This window comes from Pangasianodon hypophthalmus, chromosome 19 (genome assembly GCF_027358585.1).
Source record: "Pangasianodon hypophthalmus isolate fPanHyp1 chromosome 19, fPanHyp1.pri, whole genome shotgun sequence".
NCBI classification, from domain to species: Eukaryota; Metazoa; Chordata; class Actinopteri; order Siluriformes; family Pangasiidae; genus Pangasianodon; species Pangasianodon hypophthalmus.
In genome coordinates, this window is record NC_069728.1 from 4,308,489 (window position 1) to 4,331,235 (window position 22,747).

At 38.3% G+C, this 22,747-nt stretch overlaps 1 protein-coding gene across 2 annotated transcripts in view; it reads right to left on the reverse strand.

The window, feature by feature from the left end:
- Positions 1–202: 202 nt before the first annotated feature.
- The window catches only part of LOC113546826 (uncharacterized), a 25,505-nt gene continuing 2,960 nt past the window's right edge, over positions 203–22,747 (reverse strand). For both annotated transcript variants that reach the window (XM_034313658.2, XM_026946900.3), the window contains exons 2-5: positions 12,972–13,193; positions 5,901–6,365; positions 3,303–3,448; positions 203–3,157 (exon numbers count right to left, since the gene is read on the reverse strand). In XM_034313658.2, the coding sequence (XP_034169549.2) occupies positions 3,113–3,157; positions 3,303–3,448; positions 5,901–6,365; positions 12,972–13,149 (834 nt within the window). In that variant the 5' untranslated portion in view covers positions 13,150–13,193 and the 3' untranslated portion in view covers positions 203–3,112. The remainder of the gene's footprint in view (positions 3,158–3,302; positions 3,449–5,900; positions 6,366–12,971; positions 13,194–22,747) is intronic.

Sequence of the window (22,747 nt, forward strand, 5' to 3'; positions counted from 1 at the left end):
GTTTGAACTTAAAGTTAGCCGTATGACTCTGCAAAATCTGTTAATGTTCAATATGTTCATTAATAAATGCTGAATATAAATCTGGCCAGAGAGTAGGATTTAAAAGTAAATATATGATGGAAGAACAACTGCATAAGCCAAACATTTGTCTCTGGATCAGAGGGAAAAAAAACATACTGTGAATTGAAATACAGTATATGGCTTGTTTTTTTTTTTTTGTTTTTTTTTTTTAAACCTGTCAGTCATTGTCTGTGGGTCACTAAATTAAATGTTAAAAAATTCCAAATGCCTGAGCAAGCACTGCCTGATGATGTGTTACAGTTTCCATTTCAGCCTCTTTCAACTGTACAGCAACCACAAGTGAGTCAACTTCAATGAAGAGAACGATAATGGGAGAGAGAGAGAGAGAGAAAGGCATGAAGAGTCATGTAACCTTGGAAGGGTTCGGTGCAGCATGTAAAGGTTCATTGCCTCGTCAATGCAGTTCCTCCTCTGCTCTTGACTGACAGGAGCGGTCTAAGTTAGTTACCGCTCTCAGACAAGCACAGACTCATCCCAGAGACAGCTGCTCAAACATGTGAGCACATTTTGCACACTGTGATGAATCATAACTGAATATGAAATGATGGACACTTTTAATTATGGCTTGCAGTGCGGGAGGCACATGCTTGATCCAAGCTTGACGTAGGAACCTCTTTAAGCGAGCCACGTAATGAGCACCTTCCAAGAGTGCATGTTTACAGAACACTAATCTAATACAAGTATGATATTACAAGCATGACAAAGAGCAACCAGGTTCACTTTCACAAAATAAAAAAGCTGCACACATTATTCTGACAACTCTAATACCTTCCCAGAATAACACCCCACTCCCGCCTCCTACCCATCCCACAATAAAGTGCAAACAAACAACCTACTAAACAGCAAGACACAAAAAGCCAGTTTTATACTGTGTGAGAAAGTGTACATTTCAAGTGGGAATCAACACTAAATTTACAAAGTTGAGTTGTGAGCACATTCATAATCACATTCACACACAAGCGTGTTATCGTATTTAGTTAATACAAGCGATTTGTCCAACAATAGATGTTTTTTTTATGTCCTAGTATGCCAAAGGATGACCACACAATAGTTAAATCGCATGAGCAAGATTTCCTGCAAAATTAAAAACTCAGTTATGTTAATCATGTATACATCAGGTACAGTATGCATCTGCTGTAACTACATGCAATAGCTGATAACAACTCCACACGTGTTAGATCAGTTGCTGAACACTCAGTTGTTCGGCCATGATGGGAAAACGGGATGATTCGCTGATTTTTGCATGAGTGGGGAAAAAACTTTTATGGGATACAGTAATAGTCTTGCTCACTGATCAAACTATCAACAATGACACATTTACTGTCACCATATACACACTCAGCCTCCACACACACAGTTGCTAAAATGTGCAGAAAGGGTTGTGACCAGCACGGGTAGAGATACAACATTTTTTTTAATAATTTTTTTTTTTATATATATAACAGACACCATTATTTGTGGTTTTGCTTGAATCAATCTCCATCAACACTGATGACAGACTAAAGAGCAAATGACTACACTGTTAGCCAGGGAGCACAGTAATCATCCTTGCATCAAAGCTCCTCTCTCGTCAGTGTTTCCTGTGGCTTGAAACCAACATCCCAATTAAAATGTCATACTGTGATCTTATAGCAACCTCATGAGAATGTACGCAATTCCACTGTGATGCCTTTTGGAGCTCTGAGCTACATTTTAGGCTCATTATGGGTTTTTAAATGCATTGTTTATAGAGGAGCTGAAATGAATAGATCTGAAGTTCAATTAAACATTAAGTCCTAAATGGCAGCACAACAAACAAAGTATCAGGGTCAGTTTGTTGTTTTAAAATTTCTTCAGAGCAGGCCAAAGGCTGCAATGTCTCCTAATAGATAAGACATATATATTGCCACATCAGCAACAACCATAACACACGCACACTACTAGTCATAAGTTTTTGAAAACACTATATTTAAGCAGTTTTGTTTGAATGCTATTATATAAATATTTTAAAATCTGAGAAACTAATCAGTGAATAGGCATGTGTGAATGGGGAAATGTTTATTATTAAATGTTTACTGAGAAATGACTTTAGATTAGCTCGGAAAAAGCCAAAATTAGTAAAATTCTAAATTAGGCACTTGCAGCACACCAGATATTTATGTTTTACAGTTAGCACTGTCTATGAGTTTTTTATTTACAGGCTTAAAAAATATTACCCTCCAAGTGACCTTGCCTTTAATAAAGCACTCATTTACAGTCCCATTAGGATCTCAGAGCGAGCAGTTAATAAATTCCACGATTGCTATTCTGTATCGTTTAGTTTGGTCTGTGGCATTAAAAGTGATTAAACTGCAATAAAACACAAAACACCGGTCATACACACACGCATGTGTGCGCACCACTATAGCTGACCAGGAGCTTTAAAATTTTGCATTAAAGGCACATTACTACTTTGGTCTTCATTTCTGGTTATCCCTAATACATTTGACTAAATAAGCAATGTCTAGGATTTGATCTCAGAATCTGTGTAATTTTATTTAATGGGTTTTGCATGGAGATGGATTTGGGGTGGGGTGTATTTAAATATCATATCATCATGCACCCTCACTGTGAGGGATTTAAAATGATACAGACAAAGCTAAGCCTCTCATTTAGTCAACAAGCCTTAGTTTCCTGTTTAAAAGAAATATCAAATATTATGAGTCCCTCTGACTATTTAAAATGGAATTAGGCCCTCAAGAGGGTCAGCGGCCCTAAAGCCTCTGACCTTGTTTGCATGTTTTAAGACACAGAAGACTTGCTCCTTTGTAGCACAGGACTGTGTGACATTCTGCCTCCAAATAAAAAAGTGACAGTTTAATAGCCCTCTAAATCAGAGCTGCTCAATCCGGGCCTTGTTCAGTTCCAACTGCAAACTCATGACTGGATAATTAAGCTCAGTTTAGGAACTGGACAAATAATTAAAAATTTGAATAGATAGGTGTTCATGATGACAGAGCTCAGAGGAGGCCTGGGCGTCAATCAAGGCTTTTTAAGGGTTTCTCATGACCACTCAGTAGCTGTACATGGAGAGAGGTGTGTCCTCCATCATATCATCCTAGAACACAAAAATAAATGCATAGTCATATAATGTTATATGTAAAAACAACAGTACTTTTTCTTTACTTTTTGGTATCAAGGGTAAAGACAATCGTGATTCAAATACGGAGCCAGAGAGAATGACTTATAGAATTGAAACCCACCATGGGGAGATCCTGGAGTCGGCGGAATTCTGGACGCTCGTTCCTGTGTCTGAATTTCAGGAAAATTAGAAGAGCGACAATGGCAGCGGTCACGACAAACACGGACACCAGGCCGGCCAAGAGAGGATCCATTGAAGTACCAGAGTCTGGAGATCACAATAGCATACAAAAGCCAGAAAAAAAGGAAAGAAGAGAGGAAGGGGAAAAAATTTAAGTTAATTCTGCACAAATCTGCATTGTACTGTACTTTACATTATGACAAATAGTGAAAAGATAAAATAGATGCTTTAACAAAAACTCTCTGTAAAAAACAAAAAAATTCCAGGCTCTATTTTAATTCAATTCAATTTGTATAGCGCTCGAACAATGGATATTAATCACAAAACAGATTTACAGAAATATATATATATATATATATATATATATATATATATATATATATATATATATATATATATATATATATATATATATATATTCCGGGTATAAATTTTAAATTTATAAATTTACCCCTAATGAACAAGCCAGATGTGACACTGGCAAGGAAAAACTCCCTGAGATGATATGAGCAAGAAACCTTGTGAGGAACCAGATTCAAAAGGGAACCCATCCTCATCTGGGTGACACCGGATAATGCGATTATAAATCATTACTCTTCTACTGTATAACTGTACACTATATAGTCAAAAAGTGCTAATTGTGTAAATAGGAACTTATGAGCTTATGAGCAACTTATGAGTATGAGCATAATAGTCATTTCTGAATTCATTATAGCTGTATTCATCCAAAGCTGTCTTCTTGGTTTCTACGTGGTACCACCCACAGTACTCTCATGGTGATCTTTAGACTGTCCATGCAGGACCATCCTCAGAAGCAGCAAGCGATTTTCAGGTGATGAAAGCTCCAAAGACAAAAAACATGAGGATGAGGACAGTGGTGAGGCAGCACATAAGCACTGCAGACAGCAAAGCAAAATGTCCAATTTTGCAAAAATAAACATGCAAATTAGGAAACAAGGTCTGATATTGGGAATGAGGACTTTTCACTTTGAAGAATTTAGAATCATGCTTCCGAAAATACAGAAAGGTAGAACTTGAAACAAGAAGTGAGGCCATATCTTGGCAGTGTTCAGTCTTTTGACTGAAAAATGCATTTCATATACTCTTTCATTCCAGTCCAATTCCACTGAAAGACTCCCTGCCTACCTCAACATTTATAACTTAATTTACTTATGGAAAAATAACATAACTTCCAAATTTGAAAGAATTCTAAGTTTACAATGGGAAATGAGTTCTCACTTTGATTATTAAGGTAAAGTGTCTTCACCCGACAGATCTCAGTCAGTCAATCGTTAGGGAAATAATAACTGAATAACATTTAAACATTTTAAAACTTTCATCTGTATAAATCTGTATGTTAAAACTCTTTCATCTGTATCTGTGTAGTGCAAGCACTTTTCTCCGTTTTGATGACGATGTGTCTACTGTGGTATCTGATTGCAAACTGATTTGCTTAGGCTTAAGTCCATTTAACTATGGCATGCATTCTTCCAAAAACGTAACCAAAGCGTGTCATTAACTGTGTGAAAAAGCCACAATTAAAAAGCAAGGTTTTAATCATCAGACTGAACGCATTCTCCACCGCGTTTGTTAAACTGGCTCCTTACCCAAACCTTTTCTAGGCAGAAAGCCAAGGCAAGGTTACAAACTAATTTAAATAAAAATATTCCATATCGTTTTTAGTTAAATATATGTAGCAATAACAAGTATATTATTGGCATAAAAAAAAATCAAGTTTTGATTTTTCATCATTTTTGGCTGTTTTCCAGAATGTGGCTGAAGTGACATGCAATGAGTATTCCCAGACTGCCACACAGATTTCGTCATTTTTCCGGTTTGGAATAAGACAGGGTGGTCCTGGTAATCATAGGCCCTACAGTGGAAACGTGGCCGACTTTATTAATCCTGCCCTGTTCAGCCTGTGTATGCATGAGGCACAGTTTCTCCACAGATGCACTGCATAACTGAGCAATCAGATACTCTTTACCCATATACTGTACAATGGCATGCACAGTTGAGTGTTTATATATCAGTATAAGTGTTTGCGTGTGCTATATTGATACAAGTTGGCAAGGGAACAAAGCTCAGTCTGTTCACTTGTTTTGTCAGCGTAAAGACGTCCCTGGCCCAGGCCAGCCTCAAAGCCTCCAACATTATAATCACACTCTTGTTCTCCACACACAATCAGTTTTTTCCTAAGTGCTCTCTATAGGTTTTTTGGAGAGTCCTCAGTTACAAAAAGAGGTGCGTGCGTGTGTCTCTGTGTGTGTGGCTACACTGTGATAAAAGGGTGTTGAATAGGAGGCTACTTCATTCATCACGTTAGAACAAATAGTCAAGCACACACTGGCACACTCGAGTACAAAGAGAGAATCCATGCTGCAACAGAAGAAGCCCAAACAAATCAAAACAGCGATAAGCGAGTAACACGCTGTATTATCAACAGCTGTGTCCAAACACACACACTACATTTCTCATTTTTCATCATATGAGATTATGCCTGTGGAACTGAATATTAAAAAAGAAAAATGACACTCACATTCAGTGTCGTCTCCAACGTTCAGCTCAGAAGGGGTGTCTACACGAGCTTTAGCCAGGACAGGAGTGCTGCTAAACTCTGTGGTCTGGGTAGTTGGGATGGTGGTTGTGGTGGTTGTAGTAGTGGTGGTGGTTGAAGCAGATGTGCCTTTGGTGGTAACAGTTGAGAATTTGCCCTTGCTTTGAGTGGTTGTTGCCAATGGGCTGGTGGTAATCTGAGGTCTAGTGGAGGCAGAAAGAGTCTGGGAGCGTGTAGGGGGAGCTGATGTGCTCGTTTTAGGCTCGCCTTTGGGTGGAGGTGTGGTGGCGGTGGTGGATAGTGTTGTATTGGGTGCTGTTGAGGTCTGATTATCTCCAGCTGAAAGATTAGACCCATCTTGGCTGTCTGTTACGTTTCCTGGAACACTTGTACCGTTTATGGGTGCAAGAGTATTCACTGTAGGTCCAGAAGCTCCTGTAGGAAAACCTTTATGGTAAAAATCACAATGACACATATTAGCTTAGATATGAACTCAATCAGTAAACCGATTAGTGTTTGATTACTGCTATGAATGAAATGTATGACAGAGGAAAAGATAGCATTAGTTTACATTATGAATGAATGAATGCATCAGATTAGATATTTAAGTAATGAAATAATTAGCTAAATGAGCTAAACATACAAGAAAGGGGAAATTTAATTATAAAATGGATTTTAAAAATTACTCATATTCAATTGTGCTATAGGAGTGCCACAAGAGCCCCTGATTAGTCATGCAAAACATTTAAACAGTTTAAGTTCTGAACAAACAATCATCAGTAGAAAATGCTGCTTTTGTCTGCGGTTTCCACATCTGACATCTACAACTGGCGCAGCTCTCACATGATTAGACACAAACAGATTATACTCACAATAAATCCACTGTGAGGAGTCATTATGGGCCAAGCACCAGAGGTGTGTGTTTGCTAGTGTTCTTATTATTATTCTGTGGCAGAGGTCTATGGCAGCCCCTAGAACTGAATGGTAAAAAGTTGTGAAATTTGGCATGCTGACTGGGCATTGTGCCAACAGTCATTCTGCCAGATTTTGGGCTCTGCCCCTCAATACCTCTAGTGCCACTAAGGTACCAAGCTCAAGGCACATTTATGCTCGTATACTGTGCACCCAATTACGTCATTTTCCACCATGCTGTATTATTTCCGCTATTTTAAATTCTCTGAAAAACATACTTTTTCGATGTCCTCCTAGGTTGTTCATCCAATTACAACAATCTACAGACCATCCTGACAAAAAAAAAAACCCTTTCACCATAATGTATTTACAAACATGATAGAGAAGACACCAATCAGGATATTGGGCCATGTCTCTGCAACAGATTAGTGCTCCAACACAAAACTTATAAATTTATTTAAGCACCGTGTCTTGAGGCAGCCCAACAAAATTTGTGACACTGCACCACCAGTTGGTGCTATAATATTCATGTAATATATAAAAATATAGAAGTGCTCATAGCTCTTCACCTGCTTGACCTGAAAATCATAATTCCTTTGTCATGTGATTCCTTGGAGACTGCTGATTTGAAGTATTGCTCTTGAATTCAGCTATATAATATGATAATATTGTAATATCTGCAGTGCTTCATTGTATAGACACAAAACTTGAAAACTATGTTTACAGCCATGTCCTGAGGGTTGACAAAACATTGGTGTCATTTTACCACAGGATGTAGTGCTTGGCCCCTCAGTAGCTGCTGTTTGCAGCTCTTTTTTCAGCACTGAAAAAAAAAAAAAGCTCATTGAATTTACTTAATTCAAATGCGTACATCAGTTCCACATGATTAAACTGAGTTACATTAACACGATTTGTTTTGGCGCATCCAGAATAATTTGATCGTGTATTTTCAAAGCCCTGAACAAAATTGAACTCCGCATTCTCACCTGAACTGAGGATTGAACCCACTGGCCTTCTGCAACAGCCACAATTACTGCTGCGCTATTCTACCACACATTTTAATCACATTATTTAATACTACGGTTATAGTTCCTGTCAGTGGCAACATTCTCAAAGATTTCATAGTGTAATTACCTCTGCAATGTACCTACCTCTGGCTAAAATTATTCATGAACATGGTATTAGCTTCCACTGTTATGCTGATGACACACAGTTGTATGTTTCAACAAAGCCAGATGAGAGACACCAGCTTAATAAAGTTGAGGAATGTGTAAAGGACATTAGACACTGGATGCTTATTAACTTCCTTTTCCTTTTCAAGACAGAAGTACTTGTAATAGAACCACATGCAGCTAGAAGTAGGCTTTTTGATTACATAGTAACTCTGGATGACCTTTCATTTACATCATGTGCAGCAGTAAAGGACCTTGGTATGATTATTGACTCCAATCTTTCATTTGAAGCTCATGTAGATTACTAGGACAGCCTTCTTTCATCTCAGAAATATTATATATAGATAAGAAATATAATGTCACTACACTATGCAGAAAAACTAGTTCACGCTTTTGTTACCTCTAGGTTGGATTATTGTAATGCCTTACTGTCTGGATGTTCCAGTAGATGCATAAACAAGCTCCAGTTAGTCCAGAATGTAGCAGTGAGAGTCCTTACAAAAAACCCTATCTTATCCACACTGCATCAAATTCATCCAAATGCAATCAAATTTCGCACTGATTATAAAATACTACTATTGACGTATAAAGCACTGAATGGTCTTGCGCCGCGGTACCTGAGCGAACCTTCGGTCTTTTATGATCTGCCACGCCTACTTCGATCAGAAGGTGCAGGCTATTTGTTGGTACCTCAAATAGCGAAAGCTACAGCAGGGGAAGCCTGCTGTAACCTTTCTCTTACAAAGCCCCACAGTTCAGGAACAGCCTTCCAATTGGTGTTTGGGACAAAGACACAGTCTCAGTGTTTAAGTCTATGCTGAAAATGTATTTGTTTAGTCAAACCTTTAATGAATAGTTTTTTTCTTAGGTAAAGGAGCAGACCTGGAGGGTTCATAGGCATAGAGTGTTGTAGTGAACTGGGATGTTTGGATGCTGTCCCCCTGAAATCACATTTTGATGAGAAACTTAATATTTTTATGTAAACTATAAGTAATATGTTCTCGTAAGTATTCAACTTTCTCAATGTATAGAAACACTCTATCTATCATTTCAGTCTTAGCTGCAGTAAGTTTAAGGTTTTTCTTAGTTGTAGAGCTATTTTTGTGTCTGAATTTTACAGAGCAATGCATGAATACACTAATAGGAAAATTTGAGGTATAATTTAATGGTCCACAAGCAAGGAAGTAATTACTTTATCTAACTCAATGTCAAATTAATAAAAAGAACAAATTTCTGAAAATAAAAGCAAAAATTGATTCATGTCTGATCCTAATTTCAGGTACTTTCAGAGTTGTATTTTTCCCTTGTAATTTTTTGTTAATTTATTTTAGTTTATTCAGTTTTTATAGTTTTAGCTTTTTGTTAACTATAACCCTGGGGAGAAGGGACAGACAGGTGGTATGACAAGGACAGTATGTTACTGTGTGACTGTGAGCTGACTCGAGCGAGAAAAGCCGAGAGTGGAACGTGAAATGTGGAAGTTTAGGAACACAGAGAAAATGAGTACATCTGTGTTGTACGTGTAAGTCTGTGTGTGAGACTGAGTGTTAGGGAGAGATGTATGAAGTTGAGATTTCTCATTTTCATGCCGTGTGATAGCACATACACATACGGTGTGTGTGTGTGTCTGACAGCAGATGTTGTGGTGCTGACGAGGTGCTTTTCTGCACTTGCAAATGAACCGAAGCACCAGAAACGTCATCAGGCTTCAAACTTTCTCACCCTCCTGTCAAATCTCACACAGCCTTTTGTCACCCTGCCTCCTGCCTCCACTCCCTCCACCCCCTAGCTATCACTCTAGCTTAGATTTACTGTGCCTCTATTGTAATTCTGTGTGCCCAGGTTTCTTTGATCCTATTGTTTCACAAATGTACTGCTTGGCTTATGCTTCCTAAAATTGGCAATGCATCAGATCAACAAATTAGAGTCTGCAGTACACATTTACAGTTACTAACACATTCCTTAAATTTAGGTCAGCCTTGCAACACACACACACACAATTCTATTAGGCAGCACAAACGGACAAGTCTAACAATCTTTACCAGCTTCACACAGCTGGTAAACAGATGATTTGCATGATCCGTGATGAGCCATAGTCTTTGTGTTATATCAATGGTACATTAAAGTTATATGAATGCTTTGTGCATATAGTATGTATTATCAGTGTCAGAAATCATGTTCTTTCTGTTTATTGAGCTACAGAGGCTCAGGCCAGGCTGCCTCTGCTCTTCTTCTCAGGTCTTGGAGATACATGGATAAACACACAAACCCAAAGATGATAAACAGAATGGGGTAAATTATTATGTAAAAATGTTTATAGGTATACTGTACGTGTTCTTTATAAAACTTGAAAACTAATACTACTGCAGTAATGCAATAATAAAACACTGTGTTTTGTATTTTATGTTTTTAACTTTAAGAGAACAATGGCCCTTACTCATCAGAGATGTTTACAGACTAGCACAGATTTCAGCACATAATAATGTCGTGAGAACGAAAGCTGCATGTAATTCATCAAATTGTTGTAGGACATCAAAACATGCAGTCATTTGAGCACAGCTGATGAATCAGCTTCAGCTGCGTGGAAACAAGCTCGCAGCTACTAGTCAGATATGTGTAGAACACACCACCCCATTTTACCCTCATCTATATCTAATTTACATAAAACACCCCATCATTTATGCAGATGTTGTGCAAGTAAGACAATAAAAGGAAAGCGTTCAGCAGGCCACTCAAGATTCAAGCAAGATCAGAGGGAAGAAAGAGCTGTCTAAGAGCTGAGATTACTGCAAATAATAAGAAAGTTTGCTTTAAAAAAAAAAAAAAATTATATATATATTTAAGGCCATAATCAGGAACATCATTGAGTCACTTCAAGTCTCACAAGCAGTCAGTTATGTGAACTCTATTTCTATCTCGGCTCAGATTTAACTGAACTCATATTTATTTAAAGTCTTATTCATAAATATATAGGTGAGCCAAAATTTCATCCTGAGTAAGTAAACAAATCCTTATTTCATATAATTCAAGCAATAGAAGAAATTCATCAAACACCTTCAGTGCTTGGACTAATAATCAAGAAAAATTCTAACAATTTTGAATAATGTTAAAAGCACGAAATATTTGTGAGGAATTTGTTAGGATCAAAAAATCCTAAGATTGATTCATAAAAGTAGGTTTTGCATATTATGCAAATTAGCAACAACAAAAAAATGCCAGAAATTAGTGGGTCTAGAACAATTCAGCTTAAACCAAGGAATAACATGATAAAAGACTTTTGAGTGTCTGACTTGCAGTTCTTGAGATATAGGTCAAAACGTAAATGTTTGCATTGCAGTGCCACCATTACGCCATTGCACCCATCTTGAATACCTGGTTAAGGAGAATGGAGTACTACCTGTTGACCAACTTTCATGTCAGTACAACTTACAGTTTGGTCAGCACTGTTCGTTTTGGCAGAGAATCGGAATAAATTGGAAAAAAGAAAAATTCCGACAAAAACAATAGGGTTCCAGCACCTTTGGTGCTTGCTGATAACAAATTATATAATAACCCATTGGAATAGCACCAAACTTGCCATCCTGGTCAAGGCTTCATGGTGCCTCTTGTATGTAAATGTGCCTGTTACTCTACTGAAGGACTAACGAGCTGATAAAGCTCCATGTCCGAGCATTCTGATTCACGTTTACAAATTACATGTTGACATTAAGCTAAATGACTATATAAAGATGAAATTGACGTATAAGAAGACTGGCTGGTGGAGCTCATTATGATCAAGTTTGACCGTAATGAATAAGGGCCAGTGTCATTGTAGATACTATGTTTGTAGTTATATACTATCTACAATGAATACATTTGTATTCTATGATATGATACTATCTACAATGAATACAACATCTGAAAACTGAGAATCTTTGAGTGACAAGATGCATCAGTGCTCTGTGTGACTGTGAAGAACTGCTTTTCCTGCTTCACACATTGCTATGGTCCCCTATGATATTGTCCAGGCTCTATTCTTCATTTCAGGTGTTTTCTTGTCTCCATCCTCCTTGACACCCCCTGTGCCAGTTCACTAGTGCGCATCTGAGACCATCTGAGCTGGCAGTTAAAATAAAAACATTTGCCTATCAGCCTACTATAAAGATGTTTGTCCAACTGCTTTTATTTCTCTAAATTGAGTCTGGGGAAAAACATGTGGCCTTTATTGCACAATTTATTGCATATAATATATGCAATATACTGAGAGCATACACTAAGTCTAATGCAAAAATAAGTTTTTACCACCATCCTTCGACAGAGGCAAATCAGCATTTCCAGGGCCTATTTTCAATAATCAGCAAGGATCAGTAACATCAGGATCAGGAGGTAGAAAAGATATTAAAAAAAGTGTCGAAAGGCCCTTAACTCCATGCTCGACATTTATCAGAGCACCAAGGGGGGAAATATACGCAGTGAGGGTGTTCATATATTGTGTCCAGTTTAAAAGAACTGCCTGCCACATCTGCAGTCCTTGCAGAATTTGCGCTAAATTAATTCTTTGCTAAATTCCAGCTATAGAAAGATTTTTAGCCACTCTGTGTTGAAATCACATTCCTCGCTACAGTTATTTTGTTCACTCCTATCTTTTTACATTTATTCCACATATACTTTTGTTATAGCTCATTTTCCCCCTTCCCTAATAAAATACGTCAACTTGCTATTTCTTTAGTATGCTAATGTTAATCCGTGCGTGGATTTGTGTCTTTGTGATTTTGTAGCCCATATAAATATGAACGGTCTAGAGCAGTGTAAAGGACTGGTAAAGGTAAAAATAATCAAGCTGTCATAACATGAAATTGCTATTCACACAGGTACAAGAGTTTGATTTTTCTTACTCGTACATGTCTACACACATGGCATTAATGAGAGTAATATATTTGCACTGTCAAGGCTTGACCAGATACAGATGAAGAACCCTAGAAAGCCTCACCTGGAGCGACTGTGCTGTTTGCTGTATCATTATAGCTCTGGCTGAGGGTGTCGTTAGCAGAGAGATCTGCTGCAGCTCTGCTATCCGCATCGGAGGAAGCTGTGAGAAGTGTAGGTCTTGAAACGGATTCTGGCGTTGCAGTGGAGGACCTCTGGGGAGGTGAGGAGGTGGATGGCATGGTGAAATTTTGAAGACGTGTGGATGAGTTGGAATCATCTTCACCTGGGGATACACGCACATAAGTCCAAGGTTACAGGCAAACATTGTTCCTATAACATTATCTTGCAGTCAGATGTCAATCACATCCTGGCCACATTCAGAAATCTATAACAACGTAAAGGTTTTATGGGAACCGATGACTTGCATGTGCAGGAGAATGGCTTCCTGATGACTTCCAGGAAGCAACTCATGAACAAGCATAATAGGCTAATCATGTGTTTATGGGTGGCAGAGAGATGATCCAGAGGGAGAGAGTGATGAATCTATTTTAATTCATGTGTGTTAAAGAGGGAGTCAGACAAGAGGAAAAATGGAGAATGAGAAACACAAAACTGGAAAAGCTGCCATTAAAAATTTCCTCTGTAATATATATTATTCGGAACAATCTGGATTTTCTGATTGGAAATGAGTCCTATCTGGCCATTATGAATAAGGAATGAGCAAATGGGGTCTGTAACTAATTAAAACCCCAGGAGCAATTATGACTCACATGGACATACAAGAGACAATACCTTTGTTCCTTTGCTGTACTGTAAGAAGGCCAAAAATTATAGTAATTATGAAGTTCCCTTTTCACTCCCATTACTGCTGCCTTGGAATTTAGAGATAAACAATATGTAAAGAGTCCAATTAAATGTATGGATATAACAGTATAAAAACAGTAGCGTACAAATTTGATATGACATTGTCCTTACCAGCTGAATCATTACCTAAACTTAATGACTATATTTTTGGGATTTGGAAAATTCATGGCCTATATTAGCTACTAAGGCTGCACAATACACCAGTCACTACTGAGGTTGCAGAAGCCTGCAATATGCATCTAAGCTCTTTAGCAATGGTCTCCTCAACTCAGTGACATCAAAACAACATGGCTACACACAGCAATACACAAATTAGCACTTCATATCTTCAAATGAGTTGTATGCTGTATATACAAGCTTTTGCTTTAGATCAATCAAAATGCACACATGTTCGTTTGTTAAATCTAAAATATTAACTATACAGGTCACTGTTTTGAGGAGGAAAATATACATCACTCATTACAGTCAGCTGGTTAGCATGTCGATAAGAAAAGACCTCCATGTTTTTTCCCACCAATTTGCAGCTCAAATGCACAAATGACGTAATTCAGAGCTCCAACTTCCCACTTCCTAGGTAAGTCCAATGCAGCATTAATGTGCCTTACTATTAGCTACTGTCTTGTCCTGATTCATTCTCTCTAAAGCTTGCTTTAGTTTGTATGACTACAGCTTTTTACATCCTAGTCCACCAACCTGACACTACTCCCAAAATGGAGGGGGAAATACTGACTGGTGTACTTTGCTTTAAGCTTGAGCAGAATTTCAGTTCCATCACTCTATTCTCATATGTCCGAGATCATTTAGATCCAGTGTTTGCCAAGATACACAGAGCAGCTACCCAGAGGTAAAACTAGTACACACTTGCTCTCCTTATGAAATCTGTTTCTCGCTTTTGCCCTCCTCTGTTTACCACGTCATGTCTTCCACAGTAACCCATTTCCTTGCTCTTCCCCTTAGTCTCTGTCCCTCCTTCTTCTGTGACAATTTTGAGAAAAGCCAGTGACTCCATGTTAACGTTATTAGGGCACTGATAGAGAAGCATGCCACTCTCATAGCAATCCTAATCACTCACACACACACACACTCCCAGCCGGAGAAGGGAGTCACCGCATGAAGGTTTCTACTGACCATGAACACACCAATGTGAAAATGTAACATATGTTAGGCTTATCTGAATCCATGGTGACACAAACACACATGAGCCTGTGCACATTTTCATTGCTGGTGGCTTAGACTATGAAAAAGTTTTTATCTTTCACCACTCTACTACATCTTCCAACATATTTATGTACTATAGCTCTTTTTTTATGCAGTGAAATAGCAAAAATGCAGCTGGAAGGTTTTAATCTCAAAGTCTCGATTTGAATTGAGATAGATTTGACTCAGTTCACTGATTCATTTCATTGCAATATATGCAAATACCTAAATTAGAAACTTGATAAATTATGCTGTATACCCAAAAATAATTTAATGTACTGTATTCCCACCCAGTAGCTGGTTCTCCGAGTCACCCAAGAGCTACCAGCCTTAGAGAGTGAGGGCTAACACATGCTTCTGATGCTGCTGTTTATGTAATATCACAGGACAGCTGGAGAGGACCACCAATTGTCCTTCTGCTTTTCTGTTGCACCGCTCAGCCCCATAGCAGGGACTGTTCATCTAAAGCCAGTGTTTTGGAGACATTAAATAAGATACTCAAGAGATACTCAAACACTGATTATGAGAAAGTGTGATTTAAAAGGTGTTCTAACTCTAAGCACGTAGTTGGTTAAGAAGTTAGAAATTGGAGGCAGGTTAGTTTTACACTGACCTTTATATATATATATATATATTTTTTTTTTTAAAGGGGAAGAAAGGCCACTTCACCCAATAAGTAAAAACAGACAGCAGCTCTTGTCCCTCTGTTAAACCCTTCCCCCTTTTTACTAAACACGTTTCCTCCAAACCACATATCTCAGAGCAGCTGACTCTCTCAAACAGTTCTCTCTCTCACACCGCAAGTCAGTGTCCTCAGGGAGAGGTGTGTGTGTGTGTGTGTGTGTGTGTGTGTGTGTGTGTGTGTCACACAGCCCAATCTACCACACCCCGCGCCCCACAATAATGGCCCTGTTCTCCAGAGTGATGGAGCACCACGACACGTGGTGACGCAAAACACACACTTAGTGCAGCTCACATGTGAGCGCTGCAATGCACAACGATCGCATTTATCACGAGCAATTATACGGGGTTAGCACAAGTAGATTGGAAACTTTATTTTTCAGTGGTTGCCTGAAAGGATCAGTGTTTGAATGTGTTGTAGACTCTCTATATACCTGAAGTCTACCATTGTAACCCTTGTATTCTTGTCAAAACATTATGCCTACAGGGATGCTATAAGGAGGCAGACTGACAGGGACTGTACTGTTACAGCATTTACTGAGAGGTCTCACTGGTATAAAGCGAGACTCGGGGGGTGAAAGCGAAACGGTTGAGAGAACTAAATTAGCTATTCGGGTGTACTGTGGTTCTGCTCTGCCCTTCTCGTATTTGTTCATAATTATTATGTTCTTCTTGCACTTTCTAGCCCCTCACCCACACTCTTTCTGTAGCCCTATCATCGCACCTCATGCTTTCTCAAGAATACAACCTGTGCTTTTTTATTCTAAGCAAGAAGTCCTAGTCCTGTAAGTACTGACAGGACTATGGTGATGTGTGCAGATGGCAACACAGGCTATCTATCTATCTATCTATCTATCTGTTAAAAGGATTTCAGTGTTTCTGCACATTAAACTATACAGACATACAGTATATTCATATATAGTAATTTTACTAAACATAAACATAGACATTAATATTTAACAAACAGCAACTTATTGGATGAAATGGCATCATTAACCAACACCACAGAACTCCAATAAAATGTCTGATCTACTTAAAACTGAGTTTCAGATAGCCTGCTTTTAGTTTCTATGCCACAAGCCCCAATATGTGTATATCAGTCAGAACATTCAAACACACTACGTGCAAATATGTGATCATGTCTGTGACCTGGCCAACGACTTCTGTTCAGTCTGCACAGATCATTGCAGCCTCACTGACAGGAATTATAGCCATTTGCAGACCTGCAAGAAGAACCTGTCTTTGTGAAGATCACTGGACAAGAAATGAACTTGCAGCTGCCACAAATTAACTGATCTGATTATATTATTACCATCATCATCATCATCATCATCGTCATTACATGGAAAGAAGTGTAAATGTTATGCTGCATTCAACTAAAGGTCATAACTCGTATTTGGAGGTCAGAAACTTGGGAGTTCAGCAAGTGACGCCAAATCAACATGGCTGCCCACAGCATCAACAACAAACAATCACTTCTTACCTATAAACGAGTTATGCTGTATATGCAAGTATTTGCTTTAGATCAATCAACATATAGATTTAAGAAGTGAATTTGTCTATAACACTGACTACACAGTTCACTGTTTTGAACTGTTTTGTTCACTAGCTAGCTTCTTGCTAACAAAAAATGAACATGGAGGGGTCTATGTTTTTAACCCCCACTTTGTAGCTTAAACAAACAGAGGTTGTAAATGATGCAATTCCCACTTTGGAGGTAAGTCAAATGGAGCATTATTTCTAGCACAGCCAATTTAGAGGACAAGGAAGAGAAGAGAATGAGTTCTGAGAAGAATGAAAAGGTGAGGAGAAGCAGAGAGGTGTGAAATCCTGGCAGTGGAAAATGTTAGACGGATACTGAAATAAAGCATGTGTGAAGAAAAGAGGGGAGGCAGAAGGAAAGACATTGCCTGGAAGAAAGAGAGATTTCACTCTTTAATGTATATTAAAGAGATTATTAACTTTGAAAAACTCATGGCTATAGCTGCGTGAAAAACAGAATGCAGAAAGAGACAGAGGCAGTTGCATCAGTAACATTTGCTCATGAGCGGTGGTGTAGAAATAGAAGCAAAGCGTTTCTCAGATTGCCACTACCATTATCACATACACACACCTGGACGTGTGCACCTGGTGGAGCGTTTGCTTTTAAACTAGCATTCATTTAGCATGCGGTTTTGTTAATCGCAGCTTTGAACAGGAGTTCAAAGAGCATTCTCTGATCTGATGAGCTCAAACCGCCACAGGAGACTGAAGGGAAACAAGGATTTAGATAGGTCGAGGAAAAAAGCAGAACGTTCAACTAATGACCTACACAAGTAGAGAAAAAGGTCAACTATCAGTCAGTCAACAACAGAGCAGTGAAATTATGTGAATAATGTGATGAATTTACACCTTTATTATAAATAATATTGTAGATTCTACAATAAAATATTGTGTTCAAACTAGTATGAAGTGCTAGTTAGTTAACCAACAGCCTACTAGTTTAAATAGATAATCGCTACAGCTAGGGGTAATCAAATACAAAAGCTAACAAGTACATAACAAGGCAACGTTAATGTAGCTAGCGAATAGCTAGCCCCGGCCATACTTCGCTAGCAAAGTTAGCTAATTAGCTACTTAAAGCTACCGAAATGAAATTATTGCTTTAATAATTTAATTAAATGTGTTTGATTGGTTTCTTGTGTTTGACTTGCAGCAGTTATTTTTTATTGTGGTAGAATACTAGCAATATATAGTGCTGTAAAAATACAGTTTTGCACTCTTTCCCTCTGCATTCTGTTTTTGACATAGCTGTTCCCAACAGATCAGTCTCTCTTTCTCTCAGGTGTTGTCTTTAAAAAAAAAAAAAAAAAAAAACAGTATAAAGTGCTATTACTGCATGAATGCTGTAACTCAGGTGGGAAACATCCGGCCTGCAGGCCAGGACTGGCAAGATAAAGATTTTAATCTGGCCAGTCTCTGCTATTCCAATAGGGGGTAAAATAAAGCAATAAACCCACGGCCATATGCTCAGCTACTGACAAAATGTGCTAATGACATGTAATTCTTCATGTGCAAGCTAAAAATTTCACATAATTGCACGGAGGTAGGTGTTGGGCCGAGTCTCACTATCTGCTTTAGTTTTCAAGATGATTGAACCCTAGCTTGAGTAAAAACTGGATCATATAATTAATTTTTTTGCGATTGCAGTGGTGATTGTTGGTGTTCTGAATATTCACAATAAAATACCTCAATAAGTCATAAAGCTAATCAGGCAAACTCCATCAGCTACCTTTTTTCTCATAGTCAACGAATCACCATCCGCATAACAAACCCTGTAAGTAAACAGTTTATTCACTGTGTTAGCCTGGAGATTTTCTCTGCTTAAACACACAGGTGAGCTGGCTTTTCAAAAAGTCATTCACCATACGTTTATGTTACACTCGTGTCATATCTCTGAATCAGCTCTGTTCATTTTAACACCTTTCAGTTAGGATACAACCCTTATATAACACTTACAATAACGTATAATTACATTACATAGATACAGTGTTAGTAGAATTTTTATCATGCTAAAAACAAGCCTTCTGCTTCTCTGGATGCTTTTTCCTTTCTCCTCTGTGCTTGGACAGTATTTGTCTTGTCTGTAAATTGGCTATAGTGTTCCCTTTGGACCCAGAATTAGCCAAAAGTCCTGAAGCTCATCAAACTTGTATTAAATCAGCACATTTTATGCAAGTGCATTTTCTACTGTGTTATGGTCCAATCACTTCTGTGCATTATGGATGAAACTTGGTCCAAGTATTTTTTATTTATTTTTATTTTTTTTTACTGTAAATATGATTACAGGTCCAGTTGTATTGGAGACTACGTGTATGCAGGACTCCTTATTAGATTCTTCTTCATGCTAATATCGCAATGCATTTATTTTCAGATGTATTGCTTAGCATCCAACACCTGGAAAGAGTGAGACAATACATTTATAGCAGTACTCATCATGGGTAATGTGAAAAACAGATGTGCTTAGAAGAGGTTATACATTTCATACCGATCCTTCTGTTTTTGCATTTCTTGGAAATTCGTCCAAACTGATTTTTTTGTCTGGCCCACTTGACATTGGACTAAGGCAATTTCAGTCCAAAAAAAAAAAAACACTGGTCACAAATAGGTTGATTGGGAAGGATGGCATTACTGTCAGTCTCCTGACAATGAGAGTAAGACTAGCCAATCGTGGGCATCTGTGAGCTTGTGTATGCAGAACGGGCAGATAGCTCTGTCCTCGGAGTGTGTTATGCCGCCCTGTGAAAAGATGCAGTTGGCTGGCTTCACCTGTCTCAAAGAAAGCATGTGATAGCCTTCACCCTCCCTGGTTGGTAGCTGTCATGTGATAGGGGAGAGCTGGCTGGTGGGTAGGAACTGGTAGGACCAAATGGGAGAGAAATTTTTTTAAAAAAAAGAAAAAAAGTGCCAAGTGCATGTAGAAATCATAAAAATCATCCAAACAGGGGAAACATGGAGCCAGGACTCCGTAAATTACTACATAATTATGGCATTTCTGCAGCACTTCAGCTCTGTCCTTTGGCTCAGTTTGCACCGTTTAACTCATTTTAGCTGCTCATATCTACAGAAAAATGTCACCAGGCAGCAACCCAAAATACATAGCAAGTTTGGTTCAATTGGATTAATTCAGGATCGACTCAGATGTTCTCAGACCAGTTATTTTGGTTTGTACCAGAGTGCAAATGCTGCGTTCTTACCTGCACAAACAAATCACACCAAACAGGAACACATACCAGGGTTAGATTCAAATGGACTAAACACTGCATGTGTGAACGCACCCTGAGTATCATGTGGCCCGTTACCCAAAATGAATGACACCCCTGCTATTCATATTAAGTAGAATCATTACCCTGCAACCGTTACTAGTAATATACTGTAAATTAACAATGTATTTTTACAGGGTTGTTAACAACTGCACAGGACTGCTTACTATGGATACTTTAGTAGGAACTGTGCAAGCAGTACATCACTTCATTACAACTTTACAAACTGTTTCTCCAATAACAGATGGAAACATAATACAGGGTGTCCAAAAAGTCGGGAATACATCAGGAAAATACGTGATCCGAATACGTTGAGCAAAAACATGAGACAGAAGTTGAGAAAATGCATAGAGCATGTGTAGAAAATATTTTGTAAATAATAAAAACAAAAATAAGTATATGTAGTTTTGTTCTAACTTTTCAGACACCCTATATATACTAAAAAATTTAAAACCTGCTACAGATTTGCAGATGGCTATACAAATATGCGCAACGCAACATGATTGAATTTTGACAAATAAACTCTTCCTGCTCAAGCATAGCAACTACATAATTTTTTTTTTTCAAACAGAGACAAGAATCTGCTTAGCCAGACTTACAGTCAGCAATTTATAACGCCTATGCCTCTTTTCCACTCAAACACCTATCGCTCACTCTGCACAGTAATACTGACTAAGCTGGATTACTTACATGCATTGGCCCTAATAAATATGCCTCACATGCACCCGCAAACAAAGGAAAGGAAGGCACATCAGTTCCTTCACAAAGGGGACATGTAACAACAAGGACAGTGTAAGTGTCCGAGTCAGTGTAACTTCTGTGTTTGATCAGGTTTAGTGCCTTAAGTCTCCTCACTGCTCTACCATCAGTTCTAGCATTAAAGAACACCAGAGAAAATCTGAAACTGCAAAGCCACCCACATAAAAAATAAAACATTTCCATATTTAGAATTAAACTTTGCATTTGCAGTTACAAATAGTATGTATACAATATAGTATAGTAGGTTTATTGCACACTATACAACAAAAAAGATGGATGAAAGTTTATAAGAAGTCCATTCCCAGTGGTGAGGACAGGAAGAGACTGTGCACAAGAAGTCAGCAGGCAGTCAGCTAGAACATGGTGTGTGACAAAAGGAGGTTTGACTCTAAAAATAAACCGTGATTGTTCCAGTGTATGTTCAGAACAGTCTTGCTCACCCACCTACTTGACACTCAAACTTCACAAGGCGGTGTGTGAAGCATTCTAAGGACCTAATGTAGAAACTGAGGGAGTCTTAATGTGAGTCTTAATGGCTTGTTAAGAGAAATAAACCTCGATAAAGGTACCACAGCAAGAGCAGGAGCATGTGCACATGTGGGTTGAGTTTTTAACACATCAACACACCCCAAATATCCCCAGTGAGTGATGTAATACCAATTTCTTTTTCTTCTTCTGTAGTAATGCTCATAACAGAGAACAAGATATATGTCTAAGTGAGCAAACACGAAGTAGAAAAAAAAACCCAACTCACACGTTTCTATATAAACACTAAAAATCAATGGAACCTCTGTTTCAGGCTTAAAAAGCAAAGCGACTGTCACATGCTTGTTTTTCCTCTCTCGTGTTACTTGGAGTGGGTGCAGGTATCTCAATATATCCCAACCAGTTCATTAAAATGTCACACACTCTGAACTCATTCATTATTATGAGACAGTGACTGACATACTGCAATTATTATGTGATACTGCTAAAGAACCATCTCATATATCGTATTTCTCATAAATTTAACATGTATTTATCTTAGATTTATCTTACATTAGGATGGGCAGCTAGTCATCCTTTGACTCTAATGTAAACAGAGGATCTGCAATGAAAGTGTTAAGGCTACATTTATAAGGAGCATTGGGAGACTTTCAGGCTGGGAACGACTGAATTGGCTTCAGATGGCATAATTTAGTTTAAATATCATTTGGTTTCAGTCTTGCGCACACACACGAGCACACACACACACCAAACCATAGGGCAAGACCACCAATCAAATCTGGCCATCTTTCAAGCTGAGCATGTGTGAAATGCAAAGCAGAAGCTCTGACTGCATAAATCTGTAATGTAATCATGATTCAGATTTTCTATTCTAATCAGTTTTAGGTCTTTCACAGACCTGGAGTGCCTTAACCAGCACCACAGAGCTGAAGTAGTAGAAGGGCTGGGCTGTAATTAAGTCAGCTGAGCTCTCCAGAAGTCGCCTGAAATAGAGGATTTAATGGCAGATCTGTTTTTCATTCCTATGGACATTTAAACTGTTTACTAT